General features: G+C 43.8%; 1 protein-coding gene across 2 annotated transcripts in view; it reads left to right on the forward strand.

The window, feature by feature from the left end:
* CDH20 (cadherin 20) overlaps window positions 1-4,184 on the forward strand; it is a 113,445-nt gene extending 109,261 nt beyond the window's left edge. For both annotated transcript variants that reach the window (XM_062617705.1, XM_062617704.1), the window contains 2 exons: window positions 800-1,051; window positions 2,558-4,184. In XM_062617705.1, the coding sequence (XP_062473689.1) occupies window positions 800-1,051; window positions 2,558-3,057 (752 nt within the window). In that variant the 3' untranslated portion in view covers window positions 3,058-4,184. The remainder of the gene's footprint in view (window positions 1-799; window positions 1,052-2,557) is intronic.
* Window positions 4,185-15,163: the final 10,979 nt, after the last annotated feature.

Consider the following 15,163-nt stretch of genomic DNA (forward strand, 5'->3'; position numbering starts at 1 on the left):
CAAAGGTAGGAATTTTGCTTGAAATGACCAACAGCAACTGACTGTTAGGTCACTCTTTTACTATTTTTTATAGCAGCATCACTTTGATTCCTTTTGATTTATATAAAAAACAGGCAGTTACATTAAATGAAGCAGAATGGTCATATCAAAGCAGAATAATTCTGACAATGATGACATAAAGCATTCTGGCTTCTTTCAATGGCAAAAGTGCCAGTGAAATTGCATGTATTGCACTGAAAAAAAAATGTTTAGTTGCAAGTTTTCAACTCATTGCTGCTTTAGAATAGCAATCTGTTTTTTCCTTTGTCTTTTTGTTGACTCAAGCAGATGACCATGCCATATATCAAAAAACATGAAAAGTACCTTAACATGTCCACAAGGGTTATACACCAGCATTTCCAAAACAGTGCCAGTGCTTAAGAGTGAAGTCTAGAAAAGATGTTAAGTATGAACAAACAAGAACAACAAGTTTCCTTCAACTGTTTGTTTCTGTCTTGCCTTCTGAAAGCTCTTTTAGCTAAATCTGGAGGCTGTGAGTTTGCTCTGGGCACTTTATATCAGAAGGGTTAAAAGCAGCTCCTAAGGTGTATATGCCTTGCAGGTTTGGAGCTGTGGCATGAGAAGAGACTGTAATGAGGCAGAAACAAAATGCTGATTTGTGACAAATTGATACAAACCAAAGAAAAAGAGAAGACAAATACATGTGTGGGTCTAGGGGTGATTTTTTTAACCTTCCTTCTCTGCTGAATTCATGTGCTCTGCATGTAAGCTCTTCTCCCCATTTATTTTCTACCCTCAGATAACACGGCATGGATTTTGACGAGGCGCTCTGGTTTCAGACAACATGAGCAGAACACCTTTTACCTCCCCATCCTGATCAGTGACAACGGCCGCCCCGTGCTGAGCAGCACAGGCACGCTGACTGTGCATGTGTGCAGCTGCGATGACGACGGCATGGTGATGTCCTGCAATGCAGAGGCCTACGTCCTCCCCGTCAGCCTGAGCAGAGGGGCACTCATTGCGATCCTTGCCTGCATCTTCGTCCTGCTCGGTAAATCCTTGGCTTCTTAGGAAAAGTCAGACTCTTCAGCTCTGGCCAGGGGGTTGCTGATCAACCAAAAGTGAAGGATGCACGCGCACATGCACACACACGTCTATGCATATGTATATATTATATGTAGACACACACATACTGAAAGGGCCAAATCAAGGACCAGATGGCCAGACGGTATAGTCACCTGCATATGGCTTCAGACCCTGGGGTGTAGGAATGAGGAAAAACTATGGCCTGCAAATATTTCTGCCAGATGCCAAAGTGCCAGGGTGTCTAATATCACCCTGCTTTCCTGGAAGAGGTATGCCAGGAGGAAGTCCTAAGAGCTGCGGCTGGGGACAGATTACTTTCTCATCCTCAGCAGTTCCTGATCATGTTCTCCCGCAGGAAACAGGAATGGTAAGCCCTATTCCATCTCTTGTCTTTTGACAGTAGATATTCCCACCTCCATATATTTTCCTTGAGGCACTACATTAAAATGGTGCCTGTGCTGCTATAAAAGGGCTGAGCATCTTGCATGAGTTCTGTCTCTACAAATAAATTTAATTCCTTTCTTGCCCAGACTTTCTATGTCCCCTGATAGCTGTTGGTACCAAAAGAATTTCAGAGCTGCCCTCATTCACTCTCTCGAGTCATGAGATATTAGTTCAAAACACACACTCCCTGAAATTTCAGGGGACACAGTTTGAGGAACAGTGGAGTAAGATACAGGAAAAATTCTTTAGAAGTATCTCAATTCTGGCTGTTCAAAGGAGCCTAGATACCTCGGGTGGAAATTTCAGCATTCAAAACCTTTGCTGAGTTCTAGCCCTGGAAATACAGTCAGCAATTGATGGCACATTTTCAATAATAAAGGGCTCTGGTGCTTTTCTGACCACTGGTTCCCATGCTAAGAAGCACGGAGAGGATGATGAGCACCAGCGCAGCAGCACTGCAAGAGGGTTGCAGATAAAACAAAACCAAAAAAAAAACCCTTTGGAGGAGACCAAAGGGCTAGCTCTGCATTTTTCTATGTAGGCAAAAGTACCACCATGGTGCCTTGGCACCATCCGTCTATGTGACATGCAGCCCCAAGCCAGAGTCAGACCTTGGGCTGAGGGCTGCAAGCAGGCTGCAAAAAGCTGTTACACAGCAGGAAAAGAAAGTACCTCTATGGAGCTGTGTGCCACTACAGATAAACTGTTATTGATTGTCTGATCTGGCTAACTTAAAAGTAGCTCAAGTATTGCTATAGTGTATCGCAACCACCACTGGATATACATGCCTTGTCACTGAGAGTTAAGAATTAAGGTGGGAAAAGGGACAGATTAGCAGGACCTCACACAACTGTTAGACTTGGGGTTGAAGGATTGCTACACCACCCACCTGTGAACACCACAGCTCTTTAAATCCAAGGGACCGACTGGACTCATGAAAGGGAAATCAGGGCAGCAGAGAGCCTAAAGCCCTCATAAGATCTGCCCCTTCACTGATGGCCCCATGTCTCTCTGTTGCCTCCTGCAGTGCTGGTTCTCCTCATCCTCTCCATGCGGCGTCAGCGGAAGCAGCCATACATCATCGATGAGGAGGAGAACATCCACGAGAACATCGTCAGGTATGACGACGAGGGTGGCGGGGAGGAAGACACAGAGGCCTTTGATATTGCTGCCATGTGGAACCCGCGGGAGGCTCAGCTGGTGCTGAAAAACCGGCAGGACATGCTCCCTGAAATAGAGAGCCTCTCCCGATACGTACCTCAGGCGTGCGTCATGGACAACAACGTCCACAACTATGTGCTTGCTAAGCTGTACGAAGCTGACATGGACCTGTGGGCGCCTCCCTTCGACTCCCTCCAGACGTATATGTTTGAAGGGAATGGCTCTGTGGCAGAGTCACTCAGCTCCCTACAGTCGGTGACGACAGACTCAGACCAGAGCTACGACTACCTGACAGACTGGGGGCCGCGCTTCAAAAAGCTGGCCGAGATGTACGGTGCCACGGACAGCAGTGGGGCTCTGTGGTAACAGACGAGGAATGGCAGAGGGGTTTCCATGCAAAATGGCGTCCAGTTAGGTCCATTCTCATCAAATGCTTCCATGGACATGAGTGAGGTCTCCTAAAAAAATAGCAATACGGTGCTTGGATGAGAATGGGAAGAAGGGTACAAATGAAGGTCTCTCTGGATCAGCTTTACTCAGTTAAATTAAGTCACATTTGCGAAACAGTGGGAAGTAGAAGGAAGAAAGTTTTTTCCTGTTTCATACAGCAAAATTGGAAAGCTCCACAGCTGGACTATAATGACATTTATTCTCTTTCTCCCTTTCTCTCTCCCTCGTACACGGCAGCTTACTGAGCTCTGTACTTCTGGGTTCAAAGATCTACGAACTCCAACTGTAATCTCCAATTCACTATGAAATAGCCAGCAGAGAAAATCTGTTCCCCCCCAGTTATTTTTCCCCCATTAAAAAGGAAAAAAAAAATAAATAAATTGCTTGCTAACAAGAGGAAGAAAAAAAAAGAAAAAATCCCTCAAAGCAGAAAATTGAAACTGGAATCTCAGAGGGCTCTTTGTAAAGTAAACCTCCTCTCTTTGCTGGTAACGGAGTCCTTTTATAATCCTTCAGAAACAAGGCTGAGGGTTTTTTTCCACCTGGCTGAGAGGGCTGGGGAAGAGGCTTTGAATTTCTGCTCTAGTTTAATGGCTGATCTATAAGTCATTGGCGTTAACACTAATCCATCTCCTATCAAGATTGTGTAAATTTATTCTTGGCTCCTTAAAACCATGACTCCACTAAACTGCTCAGAACAAAACCAGAAAATCTGCCTCTTTTGCACTGTAGATGTCTCTTCCATGTGCCAAATGTGAAGATTGGATTCTACCAATGAAAGCCAAATAAATTTAAAAAAATAAAAACTATATTTGGTAACTACATGGGTTAGATGGGCTTTCCTAATCTGTGTGAGGTCAATCCAAGGGATGTTTACATACTGTAGATAACCTACTTGAACAAATGCAGTATTATAGACCAATAAATGGATGTAAGAAAATTACATGTATAAGTTTTGTATATTTGTTAATTTTGGTAATAAATATGATGTACTGCATACAGTACAGTACCTTAGCACCTCTTTTAATAAAAGTTAAACAGAAGGGAGAGTCTGATGGTAATTTATTGACTACTTTACTCACAGCAGTTAGTGTTTTTCTGTGGCTTTAAAAACCTTGAGCATCAAAAAGAAATGGTTCATCTGCATCGTGTCAAGGAGACAGGCCTTCAGTTTGCAGGTTCAAGCAGATTGCCTAATTCTTTTGTTGTTGTTCACTTGGGCACTGTCCTTAGCAGTGAATTGTAGAATCATACAATGGTTTGGGTTGGAAGAAACCTCAAAGACAATCTAGTTCCAAACCCCCTGCCATGGGCAGGGAGGTCTTCCACTATACCAGGTTGCTCAAAACCCCATCCAACCTGGCCTTGAACACTGCCAGGGATGGGGCAGCCACAGCTTCTCTGGGCAACCTGTGCCAGTGCCTCATCACCCTTGCAGTAAAGAGCTTCTTCCTAGTACCAGCCCAAGTGCATTCCAGCCATGGTGAAGTAAAAAGAAATTCTTGGTGGATGATTTTTGAAACATTATGGCTGGGGCATTTTGAAGCTTGGAAACCAGTTACACATCCCTGACAAAATCTCGTGCCTTCAGAGACGTGACAGACTGTAACATGCAATATCCATTTATGGCTATTCTTACTCTGCAATTAAAGTTTTGAGCCCAGATCTTATCTTGTTTGCGTATGCAAATGGGAAGGGGCAGGGAAATTACACTAACACAAGTTTCATGGAAGGTGGCTAAAGGCTTCTGAAAGCAGAAAAGTCAGCAAAGGCATTTGAAGGTTTCTTTCTAGCTAAGGAATCTGTCTATCTCAAAATACCCAGAAACAGATGTGCAGACATAACTGTCCAGTTACCACACGTTTACCATGTCAGTACTGTGCTCAGTTTCTGTTGCAGATGTGTGTGAAACACTGCTGTCTCTAACTTTGCCTCATCTACACCTGTACTAATTTAAGACAGGAGCCTTGTTTCCACAGAGTTGTACAAAGTCACGTGCCCCTGGAGAGCCAAGCAGCCAGCAAGATAAAAAAAGTTTTAGTGACTTCTCAACAAACAAAGATGTGAAAGCTGTGCCTTCACAAACACAGTATGCCATGGGTTCTACTTATCACCTGAACCTGCCTTACAACATCACAGTAAAAGCACTGAAAATTATGTCATAATGATTGTTTTGCTTATCCGGAGCACTTATGTTCACATATCACATTGGTTTTATAACACTAGACAAAGGACTGCAACCACCATGATCAAGTAAATGGTGTAGAGCATGCAAACCTGCTATTGAGAAGCTTCTGAGAGCTTCTTATCCTCCTGATGTAACAGGAATCACAGAACATAGGATAGAAAGGAACAGGAGAGGACATTTATTCCACCACTTCCCTGTCTGAATTAAGCATCAGTTTTATACACTTTAAGCAGATGCCTGTTTATTCTTAAAACCCTCAACCGTTAAGGATCTGTAACTTTTCCAGGAATCTCCCACTGCATCAATATATTCAGTGCTGAAAGCCTTCCCTTGGAAGTATAAGGCAACTATCCCTGTCGTACAGGCTGCATACAGACTGCAATGAACATAGATAATTGTTCCTGTGTATGGTTACGGTTTGGTATTTTCAGACCATTACTGTTTCTCCTTTTAGTCACAGTCTACAAAAAGGCTCTGTACAGTTCCTAATGTTCTGATATCGCAATGCTTTACTTGTCCCATTGTAGCACAGTGAGAGGAAGGGGGACAGAAATGCTGTCCATAGTCTTATTGTCTTCAACTTGAAGGTATCTGCTGCATGTACTGAGGGTTCCCCAAGGCAAGCTGCTCCAAGGTCTGGTTTTACACCACAGAAGCCCCCAGCAGTGGGTTATGCAGCAGCTGAGACCAACTTCCTAGGTTGTGTATCACCCAGCAGGAAGGATCAACAGCACTATGGCTAGGTGCTTGCACTCACACCATAGGGAAGCCTCTGAACCCACCTTCCTAAGCTGTCTGTCACCATTAGGCTACCTGATTATCCTTAAGTTTGCCTCAGCTTGTGAGCACAGTTAGTAGCTGTACAGCTTGATGCTGTGACACTTCACAGCTGGTGTTTAGTAGGCACTTGGCAGCCTGGCTGGGGTTTTTTCCACTTTATGGAACAGGTGACTGCTTTTGCAGTCTGTGAGATCTCCATGCAAACAACCAACACTTGCATCTGTCACCCTCCCACAAACAAAACTGAAGAACTCTCTGTTTTTACCAATGAAATGTAAATAGGATCTATTTACAGACACATCAGGGCTCAGCAGGCATGGCCCAAACTAGAACAAGGGAGGAGACTCTAAACTCAAAGGAAACATATGATGCCACAGGCTGGCAGTGAAACAAACATGCTGATCACAGAGGTCCTCAGTTTCCTGCCCTGGGGCTTCTCAAGGCCCTGGCAGTGTGCATGAACATTTGCAGCGCTGCATAAAATCTGCTCATGAGCCAGGGAACTCAGCTAGCCATGGTGGAGGGGCTATGCTTCGCCACACTAGCAGACATCTCCAGCTGACAGCCCCAGTCCTGAGTAGTACCCACACTCTACCCACTGCCCTTGTGTAAGGGCAGAAATGTCAGAGGGCCAGGGCAAGACTCTATATGGCCTCACCAGTGTCCTCAGTCCCCAAGGTTAGCCTGAATCCATAAAGCTTTTATCACTATCCATTTCATTTTGTTCCTCTGATGACATTTTTTTCCACAGCTGCCAGTCCTCAGGGAAATACAAAAGGACTTGCCATCCAGGAACAGCCCCCTAGTTTCAGCTTGGGCTGAAAAGAAATGGTTCAGAGGTAAAAATAACAGGGTATAAGTCATTTTACTAATTCCAGCCACTTAAAAATTGAGCATATGGCCTAAGCAACTCATCTAACTCTCCCTCTAACTAACTGAGCTAGACAAAGAGTGATTCCTTCCCTCTGTGTTGACCATCTGTATGACTATGTCTATATATGTCTATGACTCTCTGGAGGTGCTTCTCTCAGTTAATGGCCTGGTCTCTGGGGATCTGTGCAGGCAGTTCAGTCTGGCCCTAGACACTGACATTCTCAAGCCCCCCTGTTCTACATTTGGTTTGATGAGTGACCATGGGCAAACACTACAGTCTCTGATGTTTTCCTTTTCCCTTCCTACCACCCATCTGTCTTGTCTAGGTAGACTGCACAACCTGCCATCTCTTGTTGCCACACCTAGGCTCTGAGTAGCAGTATTCTTTAAGCTGTCTGTCAAAAGCCCAGATCTCTTCAGAACAAAATGCAGAACTCAAGAATGCTAAAAAGAGTTAACATCTTTCCTTCTGTTATAAAATTCCTTGCAACGCTGTGTTTCATTTGATCCTGCATTGCCCATTTTTCCAGCTTTATTAGGTCCCTCTTGATTTTGTCATTTCTATTCCAGCTTTTATTGCTCTTAATCATTTTATTCCACCATCGCATTTGCTGCATACAATCCCCTTTTAGACCATTCATTAAAGCCAGTAGTGACACAGATCCTTGGAGGACTCAGAAGTTATAAAAGTTATAATTTGGTCACCTTGAAATATGATTTACTAGCCTGTGCCTGGCTTTTGCTTGGTGCAACTGTCTTATACCACAAACTCGAACCACTAGAACCCGCTGCATTGCCTGCTGCCTGACAACAGCTCTCAGGAACCATCAAACCAGATGGACGGATGTCTCCCAGAGGTCTGCCCTGCATATGCACCACATCTCACACGTCCTGGCCGCAAGTAAGAGAAACAAGACATGTAAAACAGGCACAAATTATACCTGACAGACTCCAGAAAAGTTTTGACTTGGACAAGTTCAAAGTTGAGGATATTTAGTTACTTTTGCCTTTGTGCTGACAAGGTCTTATTACTAAGGTGCAGCCAGATGTGATCACTTTGGTTTATGCTAGCATAGCTATCAGACCAACCCAGGAGAGGCTGCTGCTCCCCAGGAGAGAAGGTGGCTTCAATAACAAGTGAAGATGGCATATGAGGAATTCCATACTGTTGCAAAGCTAAATATGTTGCTGCTTTCCCTCCTCCTCTTTGTCAAGATGCGAGGCAGTCCATTGCATCCTGCTCAAGAAATAACCCACAACACATTCTTTTTACATGCAGCTGTTGTAAACTGAGAGTGAGTATTTGAAGACATTCCAATTTGTGCCTGCTGATAGTCACAGTACTTGGAAGAGAAAGGGCTGCCTTTCACTCAATAGTGCCCTGTGTCTCAAGGAAACGCATATGCCATCAGAGTGCTCCAAGACAGCCACTGCTACAAAACAGCTGTATTACCTAAGGGATTCGTTCGCATGCATAGAGGTCAGTGATTTGTCTCTCATTTGGACTGTAATGCAGTAATAATCTGTATCAGTGCATCCTCTTTAAACAGACGGAGGAAAATTAGCAGGGACAGCAGTGAACCTGAGGTGGAGTCAGAGTGATGATCCACAGAAAGCGATAGGGGGTGGGGAGTCCCACTGCCAAACTGAGGCTTTAGGGACAGATTTTCAGTTCTGCTTTCCTATATCAGCCTTCTGAAGATCCTGCCCATGCTTTTTCCACCATGTCTAGAAAAAGAAAAATTTGGAAAATATCATTTAGATGCTGTTTGGAGCATTCATACAGCCTGAAGCAGTGTGCAGTGCCCTGCTCCTCCCAGCACAGCTTAATGCTCCTGACCTCCACTGACACCAGCCCTTCAGCCCAAGGCCACCACTCCCAGGTGGGAAAGGCAAAGGAAGGGAATGAGAGATCTTGAAACTAGTAGTGAAGATAACCTGTGGTCAAGGGAACATGCCTTCCCTCTTGCTCCCACTCTTATAGGTACAGAAAACCTCCCTGCATCTCTTGTTCCCCCTTTACAATGGGATGAGGGTTCACTGCCATGATCACTGCAGAGCATTAGAGCTACGGCTGGTCCCCAGTGGGTCTCTAAGTGCCCAATATTGCCTTAACCTGGTCACCATTCAAATCAGTTATGATGGAGAAATCAGGAAACACAAGAACCCCCTTTTTCCTTCAGACGTAGATGTATTTCCAAGGAAACTTCATTTCATGGTTCCTGAGTATTTGAATCTCTCAATTACTACTCAGCCAGCTGTCCTACCACTAAAGAAATCAAAAGTCAATGTTGCATTTACAACTCAAAACAGATGAGCAGGATAAAAATGTGTGAAAGCTCTTATTAAATCTTATCATCCAGAGTTAATTGTCAAGTGTTTTCATAAACTGTTAGAGTAGTGAACAACACAACACAAATTATGTGTAATTTTAAGAAATTAGAGATAATGTTAGCATTTTAGAAACATCACTCACAGTGAGAGCTCCAAACTGACCGATTTATAAGATACTAAGCCTCCTTCACCTTCCCTGAAAAATTTTAGCAACCTCATTGATCTGCTTGATAAATGAACAGCACATCCAAAGATGTGGTAAACTGTTAGCTTTGCTTAGAACAACAACAAATTAAGCAAGCATTTTTTGTCAGCATTTTCTGACGGGGCTTGGCCTAGAGCTTTGTCAGCCCTGACTTCGTTCACAGGTTGGTGCAAGAGAAAATAGTCAGTAAAAAAATGGCTCCATCCCACAGTTAAAGTTAGACTGCATAACCCACTACACCAGCCACCCAGCAAGTCTGGTGAAAGACAAGGCTGAAAAGTCTTCCCCAGTGTTCCTGGTGTCATATTTTTATATCTGGGCTCACAGAAAGCAAGATATCTCCCACCAACAGTTTGGTGAACAGCCACAGCCCTGTGTAAGCCACATACTGCCAAATGTGCTCTCCCAGCTCATAGCTAACAAAAAACACCAAGGCACTATGAGACTTGGGGTCTGGGTTTGACCCTAATGCTGATGGTACATGTGAGTGTGATGAATTTTCACAGCCTGTCTGTGCTGTGGATTTCCACCCAGCATACCACAGGGATAACTATTACCCACTTTAAAGTAGCATAACAATGTGAAGAGTTTTAGTATTTATTTAAACAGACTCCTAAGCATTTTAGGGCCCGAGGCACATACTAGATATGATATAAAGCTGCATATTTCTTTTCAAAAAGCACATACCCTTCTGGCTCTGAGAAAAGAGAAAAAGAAGGATGACTCATGAGCAGCAGATGTTGGCAGCATATCTTTTAACGCATTACTGGAAGGCACTAGGAGATTGTAGTGATTCAGGCTTCCTTAAAGCATACCTAGAATAGAACTGAGCAAAATTCTGTAGAAAACCAGATCCTAATCCATCTCCTTTGTCTCACTTTATCAGTTGTAGTCACAATATTTTGCTTCTTTGTCAGACCTCTCCAAAAACATCAGAGAACACAGTAAATACGAATTACTGCAGCAGCACAGCATCCTTGATGAGTATAGTGACTGTTATCAGTAGCCCTTAGAGAGCATTACACGCTAATACTATTGCTAAAAGAAAATCAACTGAGTGTCTTTGTGCAGCCCTGCAGGATTTGAAACCAGTAATACAGCAGATCCCAATTTTCCAGAAAAAAATGTAGAACTGATCTAAAAATTAAATGTCTAAGCTCTTTCTGTAGACAATATAGAGAGAGAGGAGGATTCCCCAGCAAGTAGAGCATATTACCTTAGTCACCCTTCTCAGGAGAAGAATTGGCCCCTAGAGGGGTGTTTCTCCCTTCTCAGGCCATTGGCTGCTGGATGAGCAGGGGGTGTCCACATGGGCCAGAGGTCCTCAGGGAACTGATGAGGGATCCTGACAACTGACTGCACATCTCCAACAGGGATGAAGAGAGGTTTCACTGAGACGTTAGTGCAAGATACACTAGTGAAGAGTAAAATCTCAGAGGAAACCAAATTGCTTGGTTATCCGTAGTGTTTCACACACTGCTTCACAAGGATGTACAGCCCAGAAAAGAGGTGAGACCTGCCACTGCTGGTGGATACACTTGCTGTCAGCACCAATTACTGCCACCACGGCTGCTCAAACCAACATGTGGAAAAACCAAGCTGGCCAACCTCTCTTTCAAATAAAAGATGTTTGTATAAGATACAAGACCATGGCACTGATTTTGTACATAGCTGTGATAAAGACTTTACTTAGACCTCTAGAAAGTAATTTTTTCTATTACTATCAAATCCCTATCCACAAATCAATGGTAATAGTGTCCTCCATCCCTGCTTGTAAGGCCAGGGAAGCATCTCTCATTTCATGTGTGGATAATGACTACTGCAATGTACCGGAATTATAACAAGAAAAAATTATGCTATTTAGCTACTTTTGCTGTAACATCTTCCCTGCCAGCTTCTGCCTGCAACTCATTGTCCTGTCTCTGCCAGTAAATACTGTCATAGCATCTAAAAGCAAAACACAGCTGTAGTGAAATATCTGATCAGCTTGCAGCCAATCAGCTTGGAGCCATTAAAGAAACAGAATGCTGGCTCTTTCTTTTTGTTTGAAATATCATTACTGGGAACAAGTCATCTCTTTCTCTGCCTTTGCGCTTCAGTGCACACGTTAGGCTTTTAAACCTGACCTAGTTTTGGCTGGAAAGTTTTGTAGGAAGAGCCTACAGACAGCATTGCCACACATGTTATTTTTCCTATTAATCAATACATTATCAAAGCTGGAGCATCTCCCTTTGTTGAAAATGAAGCAAGGGATCAGGAGCCACAGTATGATCAGGCTCTAATGCAACTCCTTGCAAGCCAGCTTCACCGTTACACGCGCTGGCCTCTTGTCTCCTCTCATTCCTTTTGACTTCCCTGATGCTCCACATAGCCAAAGAAGTCCATGCCAACCTTACAATAGATCCAATGACACCGCTCTGAGAATGGGGAAATCTCTTCTTCCAGCAGTGTTTGTGGAGCCTGGTGATGTTTTTAAAGTGTTTGGTGCCTTCAGAGAAGTTTGGTTTTTCCAGCTGTGCTCAGGATTTCTCTCAGTGCTGAGCTGCTTTGAGAGTAACTGATAAGGGGTTATGTGCAGGGCACAAGCAAGACAGAGTACACAGTCAGTAACAACTAGTTTGCATTCACGATGGCCTTGGCAAAGGGTAATTAATTCCTGAAGCTTGCTTGTGGGTGAGCTCCATCTAGCAACACCAGCATCAGAGAGAATCAAAATGCATGAGATCACAGAGAGCCCACAGAGGCTGCACAGATCCCGGACAGTCATTGCATGCAACTGGCCTCTCCCTGTTGCTTTGTACAGGCCATGGGACCTACGCAATGGGTCAGGCAAGCACAAAGGTGCACAACTGAGATGTGCAAGGGGACTCGTGTAAAGGGGCAGTGCAGCTCACATGGAAAGGGAGGATGTAGTGTATCAGGCCTGCAAAGTGCGCAGATCCAAGAGCAGCAGATTTGGGGCACATTGGACAGAAAGTACTCTTTAAAAGGGCTGGGAATCAGACAGGAGAGAAGCTGGAGGTATTCAGCTGAGATGACATTAAGTTTATCCCTGCAAGAGCACATTCAGAACATGAGGACAGGACAACAATAATAAAAAAGCGTTGACGCCACTTCACATCCTTTTAGCTGAAGAGGAAAAGGAGCAGAGAGTGAAGTAAGGATCATGTTAGAAATGCCTGAACAAAGATCTGAGGATGAACATAAAGCAATAGCTGCAGTAGCTACTTCATGCTGGAATTTCTGATGCAGCTGAGGAGGTTACACAGTCATGTAAAGCAATGGGACAAAAAAAAAGACATCATTATACCTGTGCTTGCTAATTTGAATGTTTTCGGATGCCATTCTCTGGAAAGTGTCCAATAATGAAGCTAAAAGTTGCACAACAACAACAACAACAACAAAAAGTCTTTGATTTATATTTTTAGTGTTATTAATAGCAAGTATCCAGATGAAGGATAATTCATACTGGAATTAGAAGGAGATATGAAAGACAGTTAATATTAACTCATGTGGTTGCTTTTATAGGGAGTGAAATCAGTTACATCAGTTACAAGCATTCGAAAAAGTCACAAGTCAGCTATCTCCAAATTACTAAACTTTCTTTGTTTTACCATATAATATTTTCCTTTTCAGAAAAAATTTAGTTTTATTTTTAACAATTTGCCACTACACTGGCAACTTTGGAGCTCATGTCCCAAAGCTTCCAGCCAGGAAAACATTGCCTCTCTAAATAATTGAAAAGCTGAGCTGCTTGTTTAGGAAGCTGTTTTTTTTAATGAAAGCAAACAAATTGCTTGAGTTTTGTGATGAAATCCCCAAAGCCAGCAACACTGACCAGGACTCCTGGAGTCAGGTTTGGTTTATAAAAGAAGGGAATGATTTTCTTAGTATTTTATACCTAAATTTAAACCTTTGATAGGAGAGAAGGGTACATGAACAGAGAAATAAGACAGGCACAGGCTCATCGCGTGCTTTATGGTACTGATGCATTCTGAGAGGCAATGGGTTTCAGGGACATAACGCTAGGAAGGCCAGGCTGAGTCAGTGTCACCTCCAGACAGCTGCATGATATCACACCCCACTGCACTAACAGAACACGGAGAGAAACTGGCATCGTTTTTTGGACCAGTGTTCTGATGTCCAGCCTTCGTGACAACATGTCCTGTAGCATAACGTATTACATGCCATAATGAGATACATTTCATCTGGGATTCTTAATTGTTCTGCAAGTGAGTGAGGTCTCCAGAACACAGGACAGACCTATGTGAATAACCTTCTGAAAGATGTATCAAACATGAGGCACTCCAGCAGCTATGAACATCTTTGTCACACAGAGACTTGCATGGAATTATATAGGGTCTGTAGACTTCACTGTCTGGCACCAGCTGCTTATTGGCAATCCACATGTGTGCTAGAGTGGCACAGAAGTATTTATGGAATGCTGTCCATGCTAATATTACCTATAGTGTTCTTGCTTTCCTGTCTGTGTCTGCAAAGCCTTTTTGCAAAATGTATTAACATCCTCCTCATCCCATTAAAGTACTGTTTGCTCCTTTGCTTGTTTCATTTCATGAATTTGCAGGCTGCCCATGAAAAGCAGCCATCAAATGCTCAAGCAATATAAAGCAGGGAAAAAAAAATGAAAGAAAAGAGAAAGGAGAGAGGAAACACTCCCCTGAGGGAGGAAAGAGATTTCAATTTCCCATTTCTAATAGGCTAACATAAAAAGTAAAGGAGTGGGAGGGAAGCATTTGAAAACTTCATTTGAAGAAAATGCCCTGACAGTCTCTTCAGCAGCAGCAGTGCTGGGGCTGGATGACACATCTGTAGGTGAATTGGGAAGAAAACAAAGATGTCCTGGGTGAGTTTCCCCAGGCTCCCACCACAGAGCCCTCCCTCTGCATCTCCAGCTCCAGCCAGAGCATGGATGGCAGTACCGGTGCTGCTTGCCAATGAGTCCTGTCTAGACACCCACGGTGGCACCCGTGGGGCTCAGTGGATCACATCTCTCCTGGAGGTTAAAAGTCCCAGTACACACAGAAAGTACAAAATTTTGCTAGAAAGCATGGCCATAAAACCAGCCAGAATTACACAGCCAGCCTAGCCATGCAGCTTCCAAGGCAGGCAGGAGGGCCTGCCAGTCCTCCACAGGGCCTCTACAAAAACAAGGAAATGCCCTCACCCTTTCAGACTGAGGGAAAAAGAGATTTTGGGAATATGTTTCACTCCAAGGTTTCCACAGTCCCTGGAACCCTTCCTTAGCACCACAAATAGGCAAAAGTAAGCACAGGCCCAGAAATGCCCTCAAGGACCCCCAGGTTAAACCAGGTTACCTATGACTTGATCAAACCAAAACAATGTTGGCCAAGATTTTATGTTGTACTTCATACACCACTAAGAACCCCACCGGCTTCCACTGGGAAGGACCACCTGGCATCTGGCAGACACACTTCAATTCTGAGGGTGGTGTAACAGCCTAAAATGCAGTGCTTCCCACAGACTGAGCAAATGGCTGTGCTCCAGTCAGCTCCAGCAGCCATAACAGGGTATTTCAACAGGCTTTGTGAAGCAGCTTTAAAGTCAGTGTGATAACTTTCAGAAAGACAAGAACTAAGACTTGGAAAGGAAAATAAGCAGCC

This window comes from Pezoporus occidentalis, unplaced genomic scaffold (genome assembly GCF_034315485.1).
Source record: "Pezoporus occidentalis ecotype Australia unplaced genomic scaffold, CSIRO_AGI_Poc_V1 ctg2, whole genome shotgun sequence".
In the NCBI taxonomy this organism is placed as follows: domain Eukaryota; kingdom Metazoa; phylum Chordata; class Aves; order Psittaciformes; family Psittacidae; genus Pezoporus; species Pezoporus occidentalis.